This window comes from Berghia stephanieae, chromosome 1 (assembly GCF_034508935.2).
Source record: "Berghia stephanieae isolate SIO BIC M18660-M18661 chromosome 1, UCSD_Bste_1.3, whole genome shotgun sequence".
Taxonomy (NCBI): domain Eukaryota; kingdom Metazoa; phylum Mollusca; class Gastropoda; order Nudibranchia; family Aeolidiidae; genus Berghia; species Berghia stephanieae.
In genome coordinates, this window is record NC_088360.1 from 109,318,164 (window position 1) to 109,341,762 (window position 23,599).

The 23,599-nt window shown below is 36.3% G+C and overlaps 1 protein-coding gene across 3 annotated transcripts in view; it reads left to right on the top strand.

The window, feature by feature from the left end:
- LOC144962696 (neurocalcin) overlaps window positions 1-13,482 on the top strand; it is a 233,048-nt gene extending 219,566 nt beyond the window's left edge. For all 3 annotated transcript variants that reach the window (XM_078895852.1, XM_078895853.1, XM_078895851.1), the window contains one exon: window positions 12,338-13,482. In XM_078895852.1, coding sequence (XP_078751978.1) covers window positions 12,338-12,541 — 204 coding nt within the window. In that variant the 3' untranslated portion in view covers window positions 12,542-13,482. The remainder of the gene's footprint in view (window positions 1-12,337) is intronic.
- Window positions 13,483-23,599: the final 10,117 nt, after the last annotated feature.

Below are 23,599 nucleotides of genomic sequence, written 5' to 3' on the forward strand. Positions count from 1 at the left end.
ATTAACAATAAATTAGAAGATCTGATAACCTAATTTATTAGGGGTTCATTGTTCTAATGGAAATACTCTCATAGCAACGTAAAAATTATATTGTTGTCTGTTTCAGCAATATTAGAATAGGCCCATATTTTCGTTCATTCATCGGACCGTCCGATATGTGCACCTAGGATCTGACCAATAGGATTCAATAGTCGTAACGTCACTTCTTTCCTAATGACGCATGGTAACTTAGTAACACTGGCTCTAAACTATCGGAACAATGGCGGACGCCGTATGAATTATTTCTCCGGCGATCATAAAAGCGTATCCAGAGGAAAAAAAAACCCCATAAATTTGATCATGTTTTGACTTTTACACATTCTGGTCACAAGACATATGAAAAGTTCTAGCAGCTTGAAGAATAAAAAGTAATGATTTTCTTTGTTTAGAACCAAGATGGCCGCCGTTGCCGGGCGGCGTGACATCAGACTACTGAATCCCAATTGATACTGTGGTGTCCAAAATAAATACTTGATGGTACCAGCTATAGATAGTAGGCGCTTGGCTAAGAAGCTCATAACATTGCCATCCGGAAGTATAACGGACCAACACACAAAACTGTGTGTATCCGTGAACGTTTATAGTCAGGTTAATACAGTTCAGTGAGCATTACTCATAAAGGCGGATGGCAAAAAACAATAGCAGAGTTCTGAGTGACGTCATCTTCGAACTATCTATATTCTTCCATTCATTGTAACACGCCATGTCTTCTTTGGTCCAATTTGAATACGGTTTAGATAAACAGTGATATTGATATCTGACCGATTTACGAATGCGATGCAATGTTTTCGGGGACACCTCCCTTTTCTTCTTTGTTTCTATTTAAATACGGGTGAGATTAACAAATTAAATCTTTGCAGCTCTGATAACCCAAGTTATGGAGGGCTGCTAGAACTTTTCATATGTCTTGTGGCTCATTGTTGTAATGGAAATACTCTCATAACAACGCAAACAACGTTTCAGCAATATTAAATTAGGCCCATATTTGCGTTCATTCATCGGACCTGCCGGTATATGCACCTAGGATCTGATCAATTGATGCTGTGGTGTCCTAAACAAATACTTGATGGTACCAGCTCTATTCTTCCATTCATTATAACGCGCCATGTCTTCTTTGGTCCAATTTGAATACGGTTTAGATAAACAGTGATATTGGTATCTGACCGATGTTTTCGGACACCTCCCTTTTCTTCTTTGTTTCTATTTAAATACGGGTGAGATTAACAAATTAAACCTGACCGACATGTATTCATATTTGCAGGTCTGATAAGTTATTGGGGGCTCATTGTTGTAATTGAAATACTAAATAATCTCAAAATTATATTGTCTGTTACAATAATATTAAAATAGGCCCAAAATTATATTGTCTGTTACAATTATATTAAAATAGGCCCAAAATTATATTGTCTGTTACAATTATATTAAAATAGGCCCAAAATTATATTGTCTGTTACAATAATATTAAAATAGGCCCAAAATTATATTGTCTGTTACAATGATATTAAAATAGGCCCAAAATTGTAATGTCTGTTACAATAATATATTAAGAGACAATAAAATTAGCCCAAAATTATATTGTATGCTACAATGATATTAAATTAGGCCCAAAATTATATTGTCTGTTACAATATATTAAAATAGGCCCAAAATTATATTGTCTGTTACAATTATATTAAAATAGGCCCAAAATTATATTGTCTGTTACAATATATTAAAATAGGCCCAAAATTATATTGTCTGTTACAATGAATATTAAAATAGGCCCAAAATTTATGTCTGTTACAATAGATATTAAAATAGGCCCAAAATTATTTGTATGACACAAATATTAAATAGGCCCAAAATTATATTGTATGCTACAATGATATTAAATTAGGCCCAAAATTATATTGTCTGTTACAATAATATTAAAATAGGCCCAAAATTATATTGTCTGTTACAATAACATTAAAATAGTCCCAAAATTATATTGTCTGCTACAATGATATTAAAATAGGCCCAAAATTATATTGTCTGTTACAATAATATTAAAATAGGCCCAAAATTATATTGTCTGTTACAATAATATTAAAATAGGCCCAAAATTATATTGTCTGTTACAATAATATTAAAATAGGCCCATAATTGCGTTCATTTATCATTTATCATATGTGCACCTAGGCTCTTTCCAATTGATGCTGTGGTGTGCAAAACAACTACTTGATGGTACCAGCTATTTTTTTCCATTCATTATAGCACGTTCTGTCTTCATTGCTCCTACTTGAACACGGTTTAGATCAACAGTGATATTGATATCTGACCGACTTATGAAGTGTTGTGTTAGGACACCCTCATTTCTGCTTTGTTCCTGTATAATTACTTTAGCTTGAGTTTTTTTTTTTTAATATAGCGCACTATCCACTAAACGTGCTCAAAGCGCTTTACAAGGGTTCCTGACTAACAGCAACACGTAACATGTAGAACGGGACGCCTGTTAGGCGATACAAACCAAAAAAAATTTCGGACAGAAACAACGCTGTTAACGGCCAGGTACTCATATCACACCTGAGTGCGGTGAGAGGATGTGAGTAAAGAGCATTTTTTTCAAGGACTCAACTATGCGCCGAGCGAGGCTCGTACCCACGACCAGTAGGAACGGGATATATTCGGGGATGAGTTCCCAATAAAAAAGAAAATCTATATTTTTTTAGGTGTCATAATAGGATTCAATAGTCTGATGTCACGTCCGCCCAGCAACGAGCAGCGTGGTTCTAAACAAAGAAAATCGGTACTTCTTTATTCTTCATGCTGGCTCGAACTTTTCGACATGTCATGTGATCAGAATGTATAAAAGTCAAAACATGATCAGATATGTAATGGTTTTCTCCTCTGGATATACGTACTACTTTTATGCTCGCCGGGAAAGTATTTCATAAGGGCGTCCGCCATTGTTCCGATAGTTTAGAACCAGTTCCATCTTCTAACGTGAAAGGCAGGCGATCCATCTTTGTTCTGAATTGTTGTGACGAGAGAACGGGAAATAAAATTTGATCCCGTGTTCGTTCGTATAACTTGACGAGTGCAATCTATAACTTGGTATTAAGTTACTATGCGCCATTACGAGGGAAGTGACGTTACCACTGTTGAAGCGTATTGTCGTAATATTTCATGTAGATAGATAGCATTAGTCATCCTTGCTCTTCCTTCAGCAGCATAATATTATTATTGTGATCGCAGCAGTTGTCATGCTGTCTCCCAGATGAAGTTTACTGGCCGGATCCCCTGGGGCAAAGAAATCCCCCGTGTCTGGTTTTGGATTCAAACCTCCTCTGTTTTAAAGCCCTTGGGGGATTTTGTTCTTATTAGAGATTGTCGTGTCCGTAGGGGTTCGAGATTGGCGGATAACATCGCTACTCTTTTACGTCTTAAAGTGATATTATTGTTGTTGTTGTTGTTGTTATTGTTTTTGTTGTTATTGTTATTATTGTTGTTGTTGTTGTTATTGTGATTGTTGTTATTATTATTATTATTATTATTATTATTATTATTATTATTATTATTATTATTATTATTATTATTATTATTATTATTATTATTATTATTTATCTATTTCTTTATTTATTTTTATTTTTTTTCAAAATGTTTATTGTTATTATTATTATTATTTTTATTATTATTATTACTATTATTATTATCATCATCATCATCATCATCATCATCATCATCATCATCATCATCATCATCATCATCATCATCATCATCATTATTATTATGGTTATTATTATTATTAATATTATTATCATCATTATCATCATCATCATCATCATTATTATTATGATTATTATTATTATTATTATTATCATTATCATCATCATCATCATCACCACCACCATCATCACTACACATTAATCAAGTGAATAAACACCTTAACTACGCCATTCACACATCTTGCATTCGTCCTTAGTGTTTCATTCATCGTGTTTTGGTGAAAAAGGAGGAAACCCGAAACTTCCACATTTTTTGTCTTCGTTTAATAAATTGAAGCTTACATTTCAATACTTATAGTTATTTTTTTTTAAACCAAAGCCTGTCCCATTGATAATGAAGAACGGGAAGAACGGGACATGACGCCTATGCGGCTGTGTGGTCTAGTGGTATGACACTCGCTTTCGGATCGGAAGGTCCTGGGTTCGAGCCTCGCGCTCGGCGCATAGTTGAGTCCTTGGAAAAGGCTCTTTACTCACATTCTCTCGCCGTACTCAGGTGTACAATGAGTACCTGGCCGTTAACAGCGTTGTCTCTGTCCGAAAAAAATTATAATATCGCCTTACAGGCGTCATGTCTTGTCCTAAATTGTAAAGCGCTTTGAGCACGTTTAGTGGATATTGTGCTATAAAAAAGCTCATTTAAAAAAAAATTAAGTTGTTTTTATTTATAGTTATTTTTTTTTAATGAATAAAGGCCAACCTTACTTATAGTCAGCCAATGTTTTTGGTCTGTCAGTGTTGGCTTTATCAAGATTACAACAAGCAATGAAGTGAGTAGGAAAGTGCCAGAAGTCAACAGAGAAAAAAAATTCGCGTCGGCGATGGTGATGGGGGCTCGAACCCGCGACCTTACTGGTACGACAACTCCGCCTGGCCGGGGACATCGTGACTCTACCGTATGAGCTACCCACGACCCCAAAAATAGGTCGCTTCTAACCCTAGTCTTATTAGAGCCTTCTTTCTCTCCCCGACTTCTTGAGGCCACGGGTTCAACTCAAGATCCCACTGTATATAATAATATACTCTAGACATTCTTTAACAGATTTTTGATCGCCAACTTTGCTTTGATGGTTGTTGTATTATTTTTTTTTAGCAGTCTTGTCTTATTGAAAATTTTAAAAATTCGTAATTTTTAGGAGATAAAGATTTTATTCCCCTTCGTTAAGTTAACTTAAAAAATCAACGATTTATCATCTGAATGATTTGATAATAATAAATGGCATTTATATAGTGCTTCACCCGGTTGTCCCAGGCTCTAAGCGCTTTACAGTGATATGAAAAAAAACATATAACATACTGTAAGACATGTGTTGATGGAAACGTGATATGAATTCGATTTAATTTAACAAGAACAAATCATGGTAATAGTTATAGCAACTTCAAAGTCCTTAAACTTATAATATTAGCCTGGCATCGACTTTCGTTTTCAACAAGTTTTATTTAATGACTTATTATAAAATGTCCGTGAAGTTTTGAAGTTGGAGCCAATCAAATTTTTTTGTAATTCTTCGAAAATACAATGTGGTTCTCAGTCTGCTACGAGGATCAATGTGGCTGCCGCGAGGATCGATGTGGCTGCGACGATTATCAAAGTGTTTGGAGAATCGCTGTTTTTAGGGAAACCTTTAAGTTATTGATTACAAGGAGATGAAAGTATTATGAATTGATTGAGTCAAAATATTTATCATAAATTTTCTTTTCCTAGCGCTCATCTCCTACTCACTCTTTTTCTTCTTCTTCTTCTTCTTCTTCTTCTTCTTCTTCTTCTTCTTCTTCTTCTTCTTCTTCTTCTTCTTCTTCTTCTTCTTCTTCTTCTTCTTCTTCTTCTTCTTCTTCTTCTTCTTCTTCTTCTTCTATCTCCATCATCATCATCATCATCATCATCATCATCATCATCATCATCATCATCATCATCATCGCCATCATCATCAAGGAATGTGAATAAGGAATGAGAAAGGTGCTTTGTTGGAGGGAGAGAGAGAGAGGGAGAGAGAAAGAGAGAGAGACAGAGGGGGGGGGGGGGGGGGGTTGATAGATGGATACATAGATATGAAGGTAGATATAGATTCATAGATAGATAGATAGATTGATTGATAGACAGAAAGATAGATAGATAGATAGATAGATAGAGAGAGAGAGAGAGAGAGAGAGAGAGAGAGAGAGAGAGAAAGAGAGAGAGTTGAGAGAGAAAGAGAGAGTTGAGAGAGAGAGAGAGAGAGAGAGAGAGAGAGAGAGAGAGAGAGAGAGGGGGGGTTAAACACATACGACATGTGTGATTGATTTAGAGCTGCAGATACTAAAATCATTTCATAGCTTAGATGAACCACAGCCTTTGTGTGGTGTTTGGCAATGACACAATAATGGATACTGTAAGGAACAAAACATAGAAACATGGAATTCTCATCAATACATTTGTTTTGTATTTTCTTCTAGATAGAATGAAGATGTCACTCGGGTCTTTGATATTGTATTTTTGTCATCCGCATTTATGAGCAATTCTCATTAAACTGTATTAACCTGACTTAAAACGCTCATGGTTACACATAGTTTTATGTGTTGGTCCGTTATACTTCCGGATGGCAATTTTGTGAGCTTCTTAGCCAAACGCATACTATCTATACACTTGAAGAAACCTATTGGATATTATATATGGTCTTGTGGTATGACACTCAGCTTTCGGATAGGAAGGTCCTGGGTTCGAGGCTGGCTAGCTCGGCGCATAGTTGAGTACTTGGAAAAGGTTCTTTACTCACATTCTCTCACCGTACTCAGGTGTAAAATGAGTAACAGCGTTGTCTCTGTCCGGAAAAAAATGTAATATCGCCTAACAGGCGAGATAGAGAGAAAGAAAGAGAGAGGTATATAGAAAGGGAGAGAGAAAGAAAAAGAGAGAGATAGAAAGAGGGAGAGAAAGAAAGAGAGATATAGAGAGAGATAGAAAGAGAGAGAGAGATAGAGAGAGGGAGAGAGAGGTAGAGAGAAAGAAAGAGGGATATAGAGAGAGATGGGGAGAGATAGATAGATAGATTGAGAGAGAGACAGATAGAGAGAGAGAGAAAGAGAGATATAGAGAGAGAGATAGAAAGAGGGAGAGAGAGGTAGAGAGAAAGAAAGAGTGATATAGAGAGAGTTAGGGAGAGAGAGATAGAAAGAGAGAGATAAAAGAGAGAGAGAGAGAGAGAGAGAGAGAGAGAGAGAGAGAGAGAGAGAGAGTATAAAATAATGCTGTGGGTAAAAGTGTCAGAATATCGGGAGGTTTAAAGTAAACAAAACCAGGAAATCCGCTGTCCCAAATCCCTGGGGTAGGATGAAGAATGGGGCCAAGAAACTGATTGATGAGCTCGGAAGAGAATACGGTGAGGTGAGCAACGTCCAAAAACATAATATAACCTAACAGTTATGTGGAGACGCCGATGGTTTTAAACTGTCATTAATCGTTCACGGAATTGGTTTGGCGGAAGCAAGATATACAATATGGCTAGTGTTTATCTAGATACGTCTGTTTTTATTTCACCACTTATCGTGTTTTATGAATCAAGGAATATTCTGAAACCGATTGAAAGCTCGTTTGACGGAATGGGCTCTTTATCTAGAATTCAAATGAAATGCTCGTCGGATTTATTGTTTTTTTTTTTGTTGTTTTTTTTTTTTTTACTGTCATCATCGCCAATACTAACAAGGGCAGCATCACCACCACCACCATCATTATCATCATTATCATCATCATCATCATCATCATCATCATCATCATCATCATCATCATCATCATCATCATCATCGTTGTCGTCGTCGTCGTCATCATCATCATCATCATGGTCGTCGTCGTCACCCCTCCCACAACGACCACCACCACCACCACCCATCTTTATCTCTCCCACTCTCTCTCCTCTCTCTCTCTATCTCTCTCTATCCCCCCCCTCTCTCTCTCTCTCTCTATATATATATATATATATATATATATATATATTTATATATATATATATATATATATATATATATATATATATATATATATATATATATATATATATATATATATATATATATATATATATTAAAACCTCCGCCTCCCGTTGTTACCGATACCAACTGTAATATAAAACGTGAACCTTTGCTATCTGAAAAGGGAATACTATTCTTCTTTCAAATTGTTATAAGAACGATCAATAAATAAACCTAAGAGAATTAAGAAGGGGATTGTGTAAAAGGCAAAAGGGAAGAGAAGAACATAAAATTGGTGCAATCTCATGTGGTGCCGATAAGGCAAAGCTAATGGCATGGGGAGTATCACTGTTGTTTGATCTGATCGTTAAAATTAATTGATATTCCGAACGCTCATTTTGTTTTATTACTTTATAATTTTTTTATTTTATTTTATTTTTTTAGATTAGTAATATCAAGTTAGAAATTAAGACCGTAGAAGTAGGAAACAGACAGTTGTCAGGAGTGTGAATATAAGGCTGACAGACAATGTGATTTGCCGGGTGTTACCGGTTAAGCGGGATAAAGAGGTTTTGTTGTTGTTGTTGTTGTTGTTGTTGTTCTTCTTCTTCTTCTTTCTTCTTCTTCTTTCTTTCTTCTTTCTTCTTCTTCTCTCTTCTTCTTCTTCTTCTTCTTCTTCTTCTTCTTCTCTTCTTCTCTTCTTCTTCTTCTTCTTCTTCTTCTTCTTCTTCTTTCTTCTTCTTCTTCTTCTTCTTTTTCTTCTCTTCTTCTTCTTCTTCTTCTTCTTCTTCTTCTTCTCTTCCTTCTTCTTCTTCTCATTCTCACATTCCTTTCTATCTCCTCGTCTTCTTTCAGAAATGCCGAAAATTAAGGATAGACGCAGGATTCAATAAATGACACTGTAACGCAATAGTCAAACAAACCAAAAGACTAATAAACAAACACGAAAGGACAAAATGAACAGATAAGAGCACCCGTGCCCCCCCCCCCCCCCACACACACACACACACATCTTCCCGCTTCTCCCCTTGACATAGGAAAGAAATTTAAAAAATCACACATTTAAATAGTGAAATGTTATTGTTTGTATTTTTGGTGAAAATAATGGTAATCTGGCATGGATGTCAGGATAGGACAGGACGGAAATAGAATTCCTGCCTCTAAAGGGTTAATAACATAAAGAGTTCAGATTCATAGTAGATCGCGCGCATTGATATTTCGACCATGTGTCCAAAGATTTCTGTCGCGCCATTTTAGTATAGATAGAATGAAGTTGACGTCACTCTGGTCTTTGTTATTGTTTTTTTTTTATTTTGCCATCCGCGTTTATGAGTAATTTTCACTAAACTGTATTATCCAGACTATAGACGTTCATGGTTACACATAGTTTTGTGTGCTGGTCCGTTATACTTCCGGATGGCAATGTTGTGAGCTTCTTATCCAAGCACATACTATCTATAGACCGTTCCGATTCTGAGTATTCAATTTGTAACCCGCAGACCCCACGGGGTATGCATGGTGTCGCGGTATGAACTTGGTACTTTTTGCATTGAAAATTCTACATTGTCTTTAAAGAATGCTTTTGGTGCCGTGCTTCTTCACGGAGTTCGGATTCATTCTATATCATTTATATCAGCAATCCTAGTAGTATCGAATGGCTACACCTCTATTTTGAATCTTTTAATCCATTCTTCAAATTCTTTTCCTGCCTTATAGGCTGTCTCGTAGCCTCCTGATAGGCTTGTCACTGGGCAGTGGATGACGATGTGGTCCATACAGCAATCCTGTATTGAATTCAAAAATAAATTGAGCTTTTATATAGCACAATAAGCACTAAACGTGCTCAAAGCGCTATTACAAGGGGTTCCTGGCCAACAGCAACACTTAACATGTAGGACGGGACATGACGCCTGTTAGGCGATATTATAATTTTTTCTGACAGAGACAACGCTGTTAAAGAGCCAGGTACTCATTTCACACCTGTGCACAGTGAGATAATGTGAGTGAAGAGTCTTTTCCAAGGACTCAACTATGCGAGGCTCGAACCCGTGACCTTCCGATCCGAACGCGAATGTCATACCACTAGACCACATAGACGCACTTTAAATATTGCTTTCGGTGGCGTTTTACTTCACAGAGTTCAAATTATATATTCTATATATCTTTTTCATCAGAAATTCTGTTTTGTATTCAAAGATTGCCTTCAGTGGCGTTTTACTTCCCAGAGTTCAGATTCCTTCTATTTCATTTATATCAGAAATTCTGTATTGTATTCAACTATTGTCTTCGGTGGCGTTTTACTTAGCAGAGTTCATAATATTCGTTTCGCTACATTTGATTTCCCAATAACGTTCATTCCATATTCCATGTACAGCGATATCATTTTATTTCCTTGTACCTCTTTGTTTTTATCGCTGTTTTAATCGCTGTTTCTTAATAGGATTCAACAGTCGTAACGTCACTTCCTTCCTAATGACGCATGGTAACTTAGTAACACTGGCTCTAAACTATCGGAACAATGGCGGACGCCCGTATGAAATATTTCTCCGGCGAGCATAAAGTATATCCAGAGGAAAAAAAAACCCCATAAATTTGATCATGTTTTGACTTTTACACATTCTGATCACGAGCCATATAAAAAGTTCTAGCCAGCATGAAAAATAAAAAGTAATGATTTTCTTTGTTTAGAACCAAGATGGCCGCCGTTGCCAGGCGGTGTGACATCAGACTATTGAATCGTATTACAGGTCTCTGTTGTCCGTGAGAAACTCTCTTTCTCTCTCTCTCTCTCTCTCTCTCTCTCTCTCTCTCTCTCTCTCTCTCTCTCTCTCTCTCTCTCTCTCTCTTTCTCACTCTATATATCTATCTATCTATCTATCTATCATCTCTCCCCCCCCCCTCTGTCTCTCTCTCTCTCTCTCTCTCTCTCTCTCTGTCTCTCTCTGTCTGACTATCTATGTATCTGTCATTCTCTCCCCTTTCTATCTATCTATCTATCTATCCATCTCTCGCTCTTTCTTTCTCTCTCTCTCTCTTTCTCTCTCTCTTTCACTCTCTCTCTCTCTATCTCTCTCTCTCTATCTCTCTCTCTCTGTGTTCCTCTCCTTCTCTTCCTTCCCTTCTCCCCCCCCCCCTCCCCCTCACCATTCCAATTTAAATGCCATTAATATTGATTCACTTTGATTGCAACACGAATGATATCCAACCCATTTTATCGCCAACATTTTAACAGATTTTTTTTTTTTTTTGCTGCTTAAGATATCTTGTTCGGTTTGAATTGGGAATTAGGAAGAATATGCCAATGTTTACGACTTTCTGTGTGTGTATGTGTGTGTGTGTGTGTGTGTGTGTGTGTGTGTGCGTTAGAAAAGAGATATTTCCAAGGAGATCGAGTTTAAATAGCCATATTATTATGCAAAGCTTCAATAAATAACTGAAGACAAACAATTGTTGACGTTTTGGATTTCGTTCATAAAAAGAAAATTAAAATCCAAACTAAGTTTCAATTGCGTTTAAAAAGAAACTTGAACAAATGTATTGTAGTGCCAGGTAACAATAAAATAAATTAAATTAAAATAAAATAATATTCCCTTTATTCATCCCATAGGGGAAATTTTTCTCTAGGGTCTATAGAGAGCGCATACTATCATAGCCTGACACTGAAACCCAAAAAGACTGGCATGTTGACGTCATTATTTGGATTTTGCACCGCCTAGTGAGTTGTCGTTAGTAGTGCTCATTGCAACAAGTGGTCCCATTGGTCTAACTATTGAATACAACTCACGATTTGTTTTGTGGCCAAAGACTGGCATTTTGACGTCAATTTTTGGTCAGTGTCAGGCTACGATGGTTAACGATGGCTTACGGTCGTACTCAGAAGAAAAAAAAAATCCAAAACACGTATTTAAAATTTTGGACAGAAAACTCGCCCTTCAAATACTATCGATTGATTAAAATTATGCTCCTCATCTTACCAATACCTCTCAAACCTGGGACGTCGCTTTAATAAGAGTTTTTTTGACAACGTGGGGGTCATTTTGATGGCTGGATATTTGATGGAAGTTTTCAGATCATCATCATCATCATCATCATCATCATCATCATCATCATCATCATCATCATCATCATCATCATCATCACCAACTTCACCGTCTTTTTTTTACTGAAAGTCTTTAAATTCATTATACAATTGAGAAGGGCATAGATGAGGGGCGAAGAAAGAAAGAAGAAATAAATAAAGAGAGAGAGAGAGAGAGAGAGAGTGAGAGAGAGAGAGAGGGAAGGAGAGAGAAATGATTGTCTTTCCTTTCCTTTCTCTCTCCTCTCTCTCTCTCTCTCTCTCTCTCTCTCTCTCTCTCTCTCTCTCTCTCTCTCTCTTTTTCGTTTTCTTTAATTATATTAATGTTTGTTCGGGTTTGTTTTGTTTTTTAATTGTTTTGTTGTTTGTTTTTCTCGGGGTTTTTTTTTGTTTGTTTTTTTTTTTGTGTGTTTTTTTTTTTTTTTGGGGGGGGGGGGGGGGGGTTTTAAAATTATTGCTATTTTTTTTTCTTCCTTTAACCAAACACTGTATTATGTCTAATTTTTTTTCTCTCTCTCTCTTCCACTTCCAGGCTATCTACAAGATGGTTGGCACCGTGATGAAGATGCCGGAGGACGAATCGACACCGGAGAAGCGGACAGACAAAATATTCCGTCAGATGGACAAGAACCTGGACGGGAAGCTCTCCATCGAGGAGTTCATCGAAGGCGCCAAGAGCGACCCTTCTATCGTCCGCCTCCTTCAATGCGACCCCCAGTCTTCGGCACAGAGTTGAAATAAATAAAGAAAGAAAGGGATGAATGAATGAATTTTTTTTAAAACTATAAACAAAACAAACTAACAAAAAACAAAAAAAATAAAGAAAGAAAGAAAAAAAATGATACTACATACTTTCTTCATACGTAAAAGAATGATGGTGATAATAATAATAATGATAATAATAATAAATATGATGATGATGATATTCTAGACAACCCCGTCATGAGTGGAAACAAAGAGTGTGTAGGGTAACGTAGTTACCAAGAGCTCTCACTTCTCTTAACCGCAATGCTATTGTCGCGTGCCAGGCGAGACAGCGAGGTGGATGTGCTCCGCGTGTATCATGCGCGCTAGGCTTACTGATACAATGAAGAAAATACGAGAAGAAGACGGAAGCTGCGTGGCTTTACCAAAAGCGGGAAGTGAGAGCTCTTGGTAACATAACAATCGTTACCTACACGCTCTTTGGTGGAAATGGCTAGCCAGCTGCTCCAGGGTGTCCTTATGTTTGTGTTATGTACATGTGTATGTGTGCTGTTAAATCTAATGTGTTGAAGGAAGTGATACACATACACACACACACACACTCACAACCACTTAAAGTTGTTTCCTTTTATTTTTCTCTTCTTATCCTTTTCTTCAACTGTTTTTATTATTCCACTCTTTTTTTCAAAGACCATTTTTTTTAAAAGAGCGGGGGGGGGGGGGGGGTGATCTCATCCTGCTGCTTCTCTCCTTTCCCCCCAACCCCAAAGACACACACACACACACACACACACACACACACACACGCCAAAAAGTCAATAACTGGTTTCATTTGTGAAAGGCTGGATTTCGTTTGAGTGATTAAATTCCGTCTTGCCATCTCTCGTAATCGGTCGCCATTTTCTGAAATTTTATTAAAGGGAAGTAAGCGTTGGACAGGCAACTTATTACTCTTTTATTTTTTTCCCTCCGTCTTTTATTTTATTTATTTTTTTTTTTGGGTGTTTATCTATAGATAGAATGAAGTTGACGTCACTCGGGTCTTTGTTATTGTTTTTTTTTTGCCATCCGCGTTTATGAGTAATTCGCACTAAACTTTTAACCAGACTATAAACGTTTAAGATTACACATAATTTTGTGTGTTGGTCCTTTATACTTCCGGATGGCAATGTTGTGAATTTCTTAGCCAAGCGCATACTATCTATACGTTCCATTCTTGACTGTTATATCATTATGCATAATGGTAAATAAAATATGACGAAGTCAGTGGGTTTATCAAAATTCAGCAGTTTATTGAGGGTATTGAGTTCCCCCTCCCTTTATCTTATTCAGCCTAGAGTCTAAATATTCCTCCACGTTCATAACACATCTTAATGGCACCTTGGTATCGGCTACTTTTCCACTCACCCCCCCCCCCCCCCCCCAATTCCCTTCCACTCCCGCCCACCACTTCCCCCTCCCTATCCCACCCACCCCCAATTATATTCCCCTCCCTGATTAGCCAAACACTCAAGTGGCTTGTCATTTGTTTGTACGATTGTTTGTTTGTTTGATTGATTGTGTGTGTGCGTGCGTGTGTGTGTGTGCGTGCGCGCATGTGTTATGTTTCTTTGATGGATATGAATAACTCACCATTAGCACGTGTTAGTGTTTTTTCACAATGATTGCTATGAAGTATTGCTAGATCTAGGGATTGCTCGATAGAAAGATGCGAGTGCATGTTGTTGATATACTAGTGGTTTATTTATCGAGGGACTCTCTCTCTCTCTCTCTCTCTCTCTCTCTCTCTCTCTCTCTCTCTCTCTCTCTCTCTTTCTTTCTTTTTCTTTCTCTCTCTCAAACACACACACACACACTCAACTAACGGCACTCATGCACTCATTTATGGCAGTTTCCGAGGTTTCCTTAAACCTACGTTCTCCTTCGTATCTGTTATTCCTTCATAATATATATATATATATATATATATATATTATATATATATATATATATATATATATATATATATATATATATATATATATATATTCTGTACTGAATAATAATTAACGTTTATGAATTAAATTTCTGTTGAATGAAGTCGCGAAATATTGTTATGAATTATTGAATTCACAAGAACCACTTAGTGGTTTTGTTTGTTTTTTAAAACGTTTTTCAAATTAACTTTAAAATTAAAAAGAAAATTATTCTCAAGCCTAGAAGGGAAGGTTGGACCCAACTTTTGAATGCTTTCTAACTTGAATAGTCATTTAAAGAGTAATCTGGATCCCCCCCCCCCCACACACACACACACACAAACACACACACTCGATACAATTTTTGGGTTGTTTTGCTTCAAAGATTTGATATAGATACTATTAGAAACTAACAGAATGTAATGGATGGAGATGAATGGAATGGGGAATGATGGTCGTGGTGATGATATTATCTGTGGTGGCCATTTTTCAACTCAAAGCATTGATTACAGGAGACCGTGTGTGTGGTTGTGAAAAATACTCATCGTTGTCGCGTTTAATTTAGAGGATAGATTGTATGTATTGTGGAAGTGTAATGTATAATTATAATGGATGTGTGTTGAGAGAGAGAGAGAGAGAGAGAGAGAGAGAGAGAGAGAGAGAGAGAGAGAGAGAGAGAGAGAGATGGCAGTTAGATAGATAGAAAAAATGAAGGAGAGAGAAAGGGGGGGGGGGAGAGGGTATTTAGATGGATAGAAAAAGATAGAGGGAGAGAGAGAGAGAGAGAGAGAGAGAGAGAGAGAGAGAGAGAGAGAGAGAGAGAGAGAGAGAGAGAAAGCACTTAAAGTAGTGAAAAAAAAGGTATTTTTAATCTCATTAGATCAAAGTATTCCTTTAAAATTAAATCGTTTGTTTAATGTGACGAGACTTTGTCCTTATACCCAACTAAAAAAAAAGAAATAGTATTTAAATAAAAATGAAAGAAAATACAAGATTTTTAAAAAATTTTTAATGAGATCAAATTTAAGTTTAGTAATGAAATGCAAGTTCATACATACTGTCGCTTTTGATTCGACAATATTATTATCTATTTTTACGATGAAATTAATGAAAGAGCACTGAGCGTTACTCTGAATACAAATGTGATATCTCATAAATATAATAATAATAATAATAATAATAATAATAATAATAATAATAATAATAATAATAATAATAATAATAAATTGTTTGATCACGTGATTACTCTGTCCTCCCTAAGTCCTCCCTATCTACTTCCTCTTTCTTCGCATCAAACTATTTAACGTCGTTTTTTTGATTTTTTAAAAATAAATCTTTATTCTTTATTACATAATCATATTATATGACTTTACTGTGTACAATATTATACGTGTGTGTGTATGGGTGTTATTCCAATTTACACAATTTAAGGAGAACGATGAATGTGTGATAATTCAATGCCTTGTGATTAATTGGTAATGAGAGTTTAGTTTGAATTTGGGCGTTTTTTGTTGTTTTTGTTTTTTTTCTTTTTTGAATACGTATACATGTGTATATGAATTTATATTTACACAAATTGTTTTTGTTTTTGTTTTTTTTTTTCTTTTGATTGGGTTTTTTTTTGTGCACATTTTTGTTTTCCATTTGATAATAAATGATTTTTTCTCGAACATTTCATTGTAAATGTGTGACCTTGACCTTCATTTTCTTGATTATTTTTATGAACTGGTTGTTTAGTCCGTCCCCCAGACAATGTATTCTACAGATGAACAAGAGTCACGTGATATTAGCATGAGCTGTCGTAAACAAAACAAAAACATGTTCCGCTGGCTACACACTACACACCACCATAATCACCGACTGGTTTAGACTGATGGTAGTGGTAGTCAGTTGTAATAGAGGCTTGTTTGTTGCTACTGGAGGGGCTTGCTTGATGCTACTGGAGAGACTTGCTTGATGCTACTGGAGAGACTTGCTTGTTGCTACTGGAGGGGCTTGCTTGTTGCTACTGGAGAGACTTGTTTGTTGCTACTGGAGAGACTTGCTTGTTGCTACTGGAGAGACTTGCTTGTTGCTACTGGAGAGATGTGCTTGTTGCTACTGGAGAGGCTTGCTTGTTGCTACTGGAGGGGCTTGCTTGTTGCTACTGGAGAGACTTGCTTGTTGCTACTGGAGAGACTTGCTTGTTGCTACTGGAGAGACTTGCTTGATGCTACTGGAGAGACTTGCTTGATGCTACTGGAGAGACTTGCTTGTTGCTACTGGAGAGATGTGCTTGTTGCTACTGGAGGGGCTTGCTTGTTGCTACTGGAGAGACTTGCTTGTTGCTACTGGAGGGGCTTGCTTGTTGCTACTGGAGAGACTTGCTTGTTGCTACTGGAGAGACTTGCTTGTTGCTACTGGAGAGATGTGCTTGTTGCTACTGGAGGGGCTTGCTTGTTGCTACTGGAGGGGCTTGCTTGTTGCTACTGGAGAGACTTGCTTGTTGCTACTGGAGAGATGTGCTTGTTGCTACTGGAGGGGCTTGCTTGTTGCTACTGGAGGGGCTTGCTTGTTGCTACTGGAGAGACTTGCTTGTTGCTACTGGAGAGACTTGCTTGTTGCTACTGGAGAGACTTGCTTGTTGCTACTGGAGAGATGTGCTTGTTGCTACTGGAGAGGCTTGCTTGTTGCTACTGGAGAGACTTGCTTGTTGCTACTGGAGAGATGTGCTTGTTGCTACTGGAGGGGCTTGCTTGTTGCTACTGGAGAGACTTGCTTTTGCTACTGGAGGGGCTTGCTTGTTGCTACCGGAGAGACTTGCTTGTTGCTACTGGCCGGAATGAACTTCGGAGAGAATGAGATAAATTGAATGATGAAAACAACCTTCTTTTCCATGATATTGCCTCGTTGGAATAAAAAATTAATTCGTTGTCCATTTTGAATTTTTCTTTCATTCGGCCCCAGAAAAAATTATATCCCTCTGAAAATTGACAGATAACTTTCCCTATCTATCAACGGGGGCCCCGATATCTCAGTGCGTAAATCACTCGCTTCTCACGTAAAGGGACCAAGTTCGATCCCGGATGAAGTAAAAAATAATATTTTCTTCTGATATATCTGGTGGAAAGGAAGAACTTTGTCGTAGACTAGCATCCTATCCAAAGGGTAGCAAGCAAGTGCCATGGTCAGTATCAGTTTCACGCTATAGAAACCGGGATAAACTCCGGCTCCATGGGCCTCGTGGCTCTGAAAAAAAAATAGGCCCTTCCAATTCGGCGTCATAAGATCCCGTCGCCTAGGCATTCCATGAAGGCTTGAAAGGACTACATTTATCCCCGTGTCAGCCCATGATTGTTTATCTGTATAATGTAATGATAAACTCTTACGTCTATTGTGTCTGGGGTCCTTCCTTCCCAATACTCTGGCATGCCTTTTGTCTTCTCCGTGAAATATGTCTATACTCATTGTACACACACACCGTCATATTAACATTATCGATGTTAGTGTCGCGCATTCCTGTACACGAGACGTCGTAATCATCATCATCATCATCATCATCATCATCATCATCATCATCATCATCATCATCATCATCATCATCATCGTCATGATCATCGGCATCACCCCCCTTCTCTCTCTCTCTCTCTCTCTCTCTCTCTCTCTCTCTCTCTCTCACACACACACACACACACACACACACACACACACACTCTCTCTCTCTCTCTCATGATATCCAAGGGATGAAGCACAATGTTTCATGAAAGTGTGTCGTGTGATGGAATATTTTAACATGATGGTTCAGTTCAATGTTGTTTTTTTTATTCCTCCCCCCTGTGGGAAAAATGACATTGTAGAAATAACAATGGGTTGTGTCCGACGTGTACATATATGCAGGTCTGACATGGGCCTAGTTTAACATTGTTGTAAAGGAAAATATTTTTCCGTCATTTTTTGACAGCAATGAGCCCATAAGGAATTGGGTTATCAGACCTGCAAATAAGTGCACGTCGGTTGTGTCTCATAATTTGCAAGAAAAAGAGATCTTAAAATCTAAAAGATGTGTTTTACACTTTTTTTTTTGAAGTAGAGACGACGCACTCTCTAAATATAGGAGCAACACAATTGACGTCACTCAACGCTTTGTTATTATTTTAGCCAGCCATTTTTATCAGTAATTTTCACTAAAAATTGTATTAATCAGACTATACACGTTTAAGGTTTCACACCGTTTTTGTGTATTGCGTTATATCCAGCTGGCGAATGTTGTTAGTTTTTTTTGTGGGTTTTTTTTTTTTTTGTCGAAGCGCATAGCATCAATACTTTGGAAATATGCAATGAAACACAAGTAAGTTTTCTATCTTGTCGTTGAAAGCACGGGATGGATTGAGCTATATTCAGATCCACTGGGTGGGGTTCCTGACCTCCTATGGTGGGCAGGGAGGCACATACTGTGTCTTCTATCCCCTTATATCTGTTATCCAACTTGCTTTCTGTCTTTGTCTTGGAATGAGATAACTTGGGTTTTGTCCGGTCTCTGGCCGGATACCCTGGCTGAGAGGGAAAAAGTCAAATGTATAGTTAATTTTGGGAGATGATATTTTTTTTCTTTTTAAATCACCTCTCTGTTATGCACTGTATTATGTTCTCTTTACGTATTATATATGATTTGTAAACATCTGAGTGTATTCCTTTTAGTGGGGACCTGTGCTTGTGTCTGGATGAGACTTTTAGGTGATCTCAAACTAAGTACTTTGATTGTGTGCTCTTTGAAACTACACCTGTTTCCTATTTGAACCAATTCCTCTTTTTTGTCTTACATTTTCTTGAATGCTTTAATTGTAATTCTAGAACTATTTACTATCCCATTTTCTTCCTTTTTACTGACGCTGATATGACCTTAATGTGTTGTAAGCGCCGTAAAACCCTTAAAAACAAACAACATTATTCAGATCCAAAAACTGTAGACTATATACTCAGAATTTTCATTTTTCTCAAAATCTATCTTCTACTTTATCAACTTAAGCAGTATTTTCAACGGATTTGTATTTTCATGATTTTCATGTACATGATGATTGATGTTTGCAAAATTGATTGGATAAGACTGAATGGCTGACGTACAAAAAAAAGACCCAAAAAAAAAAAAAAAAACCCCGTGTTTAAAAATTTGGCCAGAAAACTCGTCCTTCAAATATCGATCGATTCAGCGGAAGTCCCAGCTTTGAGAGTTTTTTGCCAAGATGAGGGTCATTTAAATCGATCGATATTTGAAAAAAGAGTTTTCTGGCCAAATTTTTAAATATGGGTTGTTGTTTTTTTCTCCCAGAGTACGGTAGCGTTCTTGTTGTGTGTCATGATATCCCGTTTGATTTTTGCGTGATTTGGAGACTGAATCAAACACACTCTTCTAGATAATGCTTTGATCTCAATGTAAAATGTCAAAATATATTTTATTCCTATTTAATCATTCTTTGTGTGTTGTAGACTTTTTTCTTTTCTTTTTTTTTTTTTTATGCTTTTTTCTTTTTTTTTTTTAATATCCCAAATATTGTTTTTATTTTGTTTTGTTTTGTTTTGTTTTTTTTCAAACGTTGATTAGTGACATATTCTGGGTTTATGATTGTCAAACTCTCCACTGATAGAGTGCTGTTGGAATCTATATCATTGTCCCTATTTGAACCGATTCCCCTATGTTTTACTTTTACTTCAAGCCCTTTTAATTGTACATCAAGAATGTCTTTACTTACCAATTTTCTTCTTTTTTTTTACTGGCGCTGATATGGCCTAAATGTGCTGCAAGCGCCGTAAATCCCTTAAAACATAACATAAAACACAGACTCTCCCGTTATCTTCATTATTTGTTTCAACTCACTCAATCCTATAGATTTTATTTTTTCTACTTTTCAAAACTGGAACAAATGTATGAAAAATGAGCTATAATGTGTCTCAGAAAAGTTTAATTAATAATTAATGGGCTATAAAAGTAGCCCGAGTAAGCTACGGATATAGTCGGTGTTAGGGTTGAGTGAGTTAAATACTGTCCCCGAAATGTCTTTTAAATGTTGTAAGTGCTGTGAAACTCACTCCAAAAGCAACAAACAAACCTCAGATAACTGAAATGAGAGACAGAGAAATATGTTTATGTTTACAATTTATTAAGATAGTTTGAATAGCGTGTTAAGAGATATGGTTTCTAATATTACGGAATAGATCAACATAGAATTTGGTTTCAAAAATATTTAAATGATAGATCTACTTATTTTTTCAAAAAAAAAAAAAATCAAATTTTAGTGAAATTTAACGTTTGATAATCTGACGTCAAAAATTGTTATTATAAACTTGATATCAATACGCGTCAATATTGAGGGAGAGGGGTGGAATAATAAAAGTTATTTAATGTCTAATAGTTTCGTATACTATCATATTCCTTGTTTTATCCCGAACCCGCTTGTTTTATAAACTTCTTATCTTATATAATTCGTAGTCGTTACTATACTCGGCTGGGCTTTAACAGATGTCTAGAAATATTACGAAGTGGGTAACATTTTATAGGAAAGAAACCACAGATATCCATAATGATAAATAAAAGGAATTGTTACGATCCTAGTTTTTCATGAATATGTAGATGTCGATCTTATCTCTAAGAATGTTATAATATTATGCTTTGAATGCGGATTTCATCGTAGCCATCGTTAACTATAGCCTGACACTAAAACCCACTCAGACTCATGTTTTGACCTCATTTTTTAGTTGTCTGTCTTTAGTAGTGATCAAAGAAACAAGTGATCCCAATGGTTTGAACTGTTGAATACAACTCACGATTTTTTTTCCTTTGTGGCTAAATACTTGTCTTTTGACGTCATTACGGGGTTAGTATCACCGTAGCCATCGTTAGTTATAGATAGTATTCAGATGACGTCACTCAGGCCTTTGTTATTGTTTTTGCCATCCGCGTTTGTGAGTTGTTCTCACTAAACTGTATTAACCTGACTATAAAATTTCATGGTTACACAGAGTTTGTGTGTTGGTCCGTTATACTTCCGGATGGCAATGTTGTGAACTCCTTGGCCAAGCGCATTCTATCTATAGAGCATGACACTGAAACCCAAAAAGACTGGCCTTTTTGACGTCATTATTTGTTTGTTTTTTTTTTTTTTTTGCACCGCCTAGTGAGTTGTTAGTAGAGCTCATGGAAACAAGTGGTCCCATTGGTTGAACTATTGAATACAACTCACGATTTGTTTTCTTTTGTGGCCAAAGACTGGTATTTTGACGTCATTTTTTTGGTCAGTGTCAGGCTATAGATAGTATGCAGATGACGTCACTCAGGCCTTTGTTATTGTTTTTGCCATCCGCGTTTGTGAGTTGTTCTCACTAAACTGTATTAACCAGACTATAAAAGTTCATGGTTACACAGAGTTTGTGTGTTGGTTCGTTATACTTCCGGATGGCAATGTTGTGAACTCCTTGGCCAAGCGCATTCTATCTATAAGTTAACGATGGCTATTACGGTATCAGGCCATACGTTTACGAAGGCCACGATTTAATTCGCTATATTGTTTTACAAGGAAGAATTTCACATCAAACGGCAAATGTAGATACAGATGAAGCTAAAGTTTATGATATTAATAACATTTCGTTGTCGCGTACTCAGTTGATTTTACTGATTCTTGTTGTAGCTGGAACTTTTTTTTTATCTTCTTTAAAATTCTTCTGCTTATGCTGTTCTCCAATGACCTCTCGAATAATAAGATTAATTGTGTGGGGGGGGGGGGGGGGGGGGAGGGGAAGCAACTTAATAATATTAATAGTGACTATTTTAATTTATCGTCTTCTTCTTATTTTTCTTCTTCTTTTTTTCCTTTGGTATAAGGTTCGTGTATTTGATTACTTTTTATCATTCTCACCAACTTTTTGTATTGTATCTTTATATATAATTATTATACTATTATAAACGTTATTTGCTCTTGGATTCAAAAGTGATTACTTTGTATTGTATATAACTTTTATAAACATCTAAGCGATTAAATGATTGTATGTCGTCAGTTCTTGACGTTGTCCACCGCTCGTTGAAAGTTGCTATATTTTTTTTTTTTGTTCTTCAAATGTTGATTGGAATACAAGTACCTACATAGAAGGATGGACGAACTGAGAAAAGGATTCTGTGTTAAAATGACGAATACACGCAACTCCTACGGACCTAATGGAAGAAATCTATAATAATATTATGGCAAATTAAGTTTAGTTTTCTGTGTTCCATTGAAATAAGTGTGTAGTGTGTTTGTTTTTTCAATATTTTTTCAATATTTGATCTGGACATGATTTTGGATTAATAATATACTGATTTATATTAATAATAACAAATTAAAACGAACAAAAAACAAACATATTTTTAAACATCTTGATATCTATCTAGGTCTCAACTCCAATGATGATAACGTTAATGGAAATATATTGTGTGATAGACAGTTTGTACGTTAATCTAATGTTTATTTATTCTGGTTTGTTCTGCATTTGTTTTGGGTTTGTTTGTTTGTTTGTTTGTTTTGGTTTGGATTTTTCGGTTTTTGTTTTGTTTATTTATGTATTTGTTTGTTTGTTTTTGTTTTTTTTTGGTTTTTTTTTTAAATCTCCTAAATATGATATTTATATATATCAATATAAATGAGACTTTGGTATCTATAACTATAACATGTTATAGATTCCGTTAAGGTTGTGCTAACTATGCATTGTAGTGTGTTATTGTCCGTCATGATGATATTCTTACCAACTACTTAGTAGAGGTTTTCTTCTCTGACAAGTTATAATTTATAACTGCAAGTAGCTATGTTATAACTAAAAAAAAAAAAACACAAACAAAAAAAAAAATAAAAAAATAAAGATGGAATAGGGTTTAACAGTCGTGACGCCACTTCCCTCGGTAATGACGGACGCATAGTAACTGGTTCTAAACTATCGGAACGATGGCGGACGCCATTATCTCCATCGTCATCGCCCTTATGAAATACTTCTCCGACGGGCATAAACGCGTATCCAGAGGAGAAAAACATTATAAATCTAATCATGTTTTTGACGTTTATACATTCTGATTACATAATGACATGTGAAAAAAGATTTCTAGCCAGCATGAAGAATAAAAAGCCCGATTTTCTTTG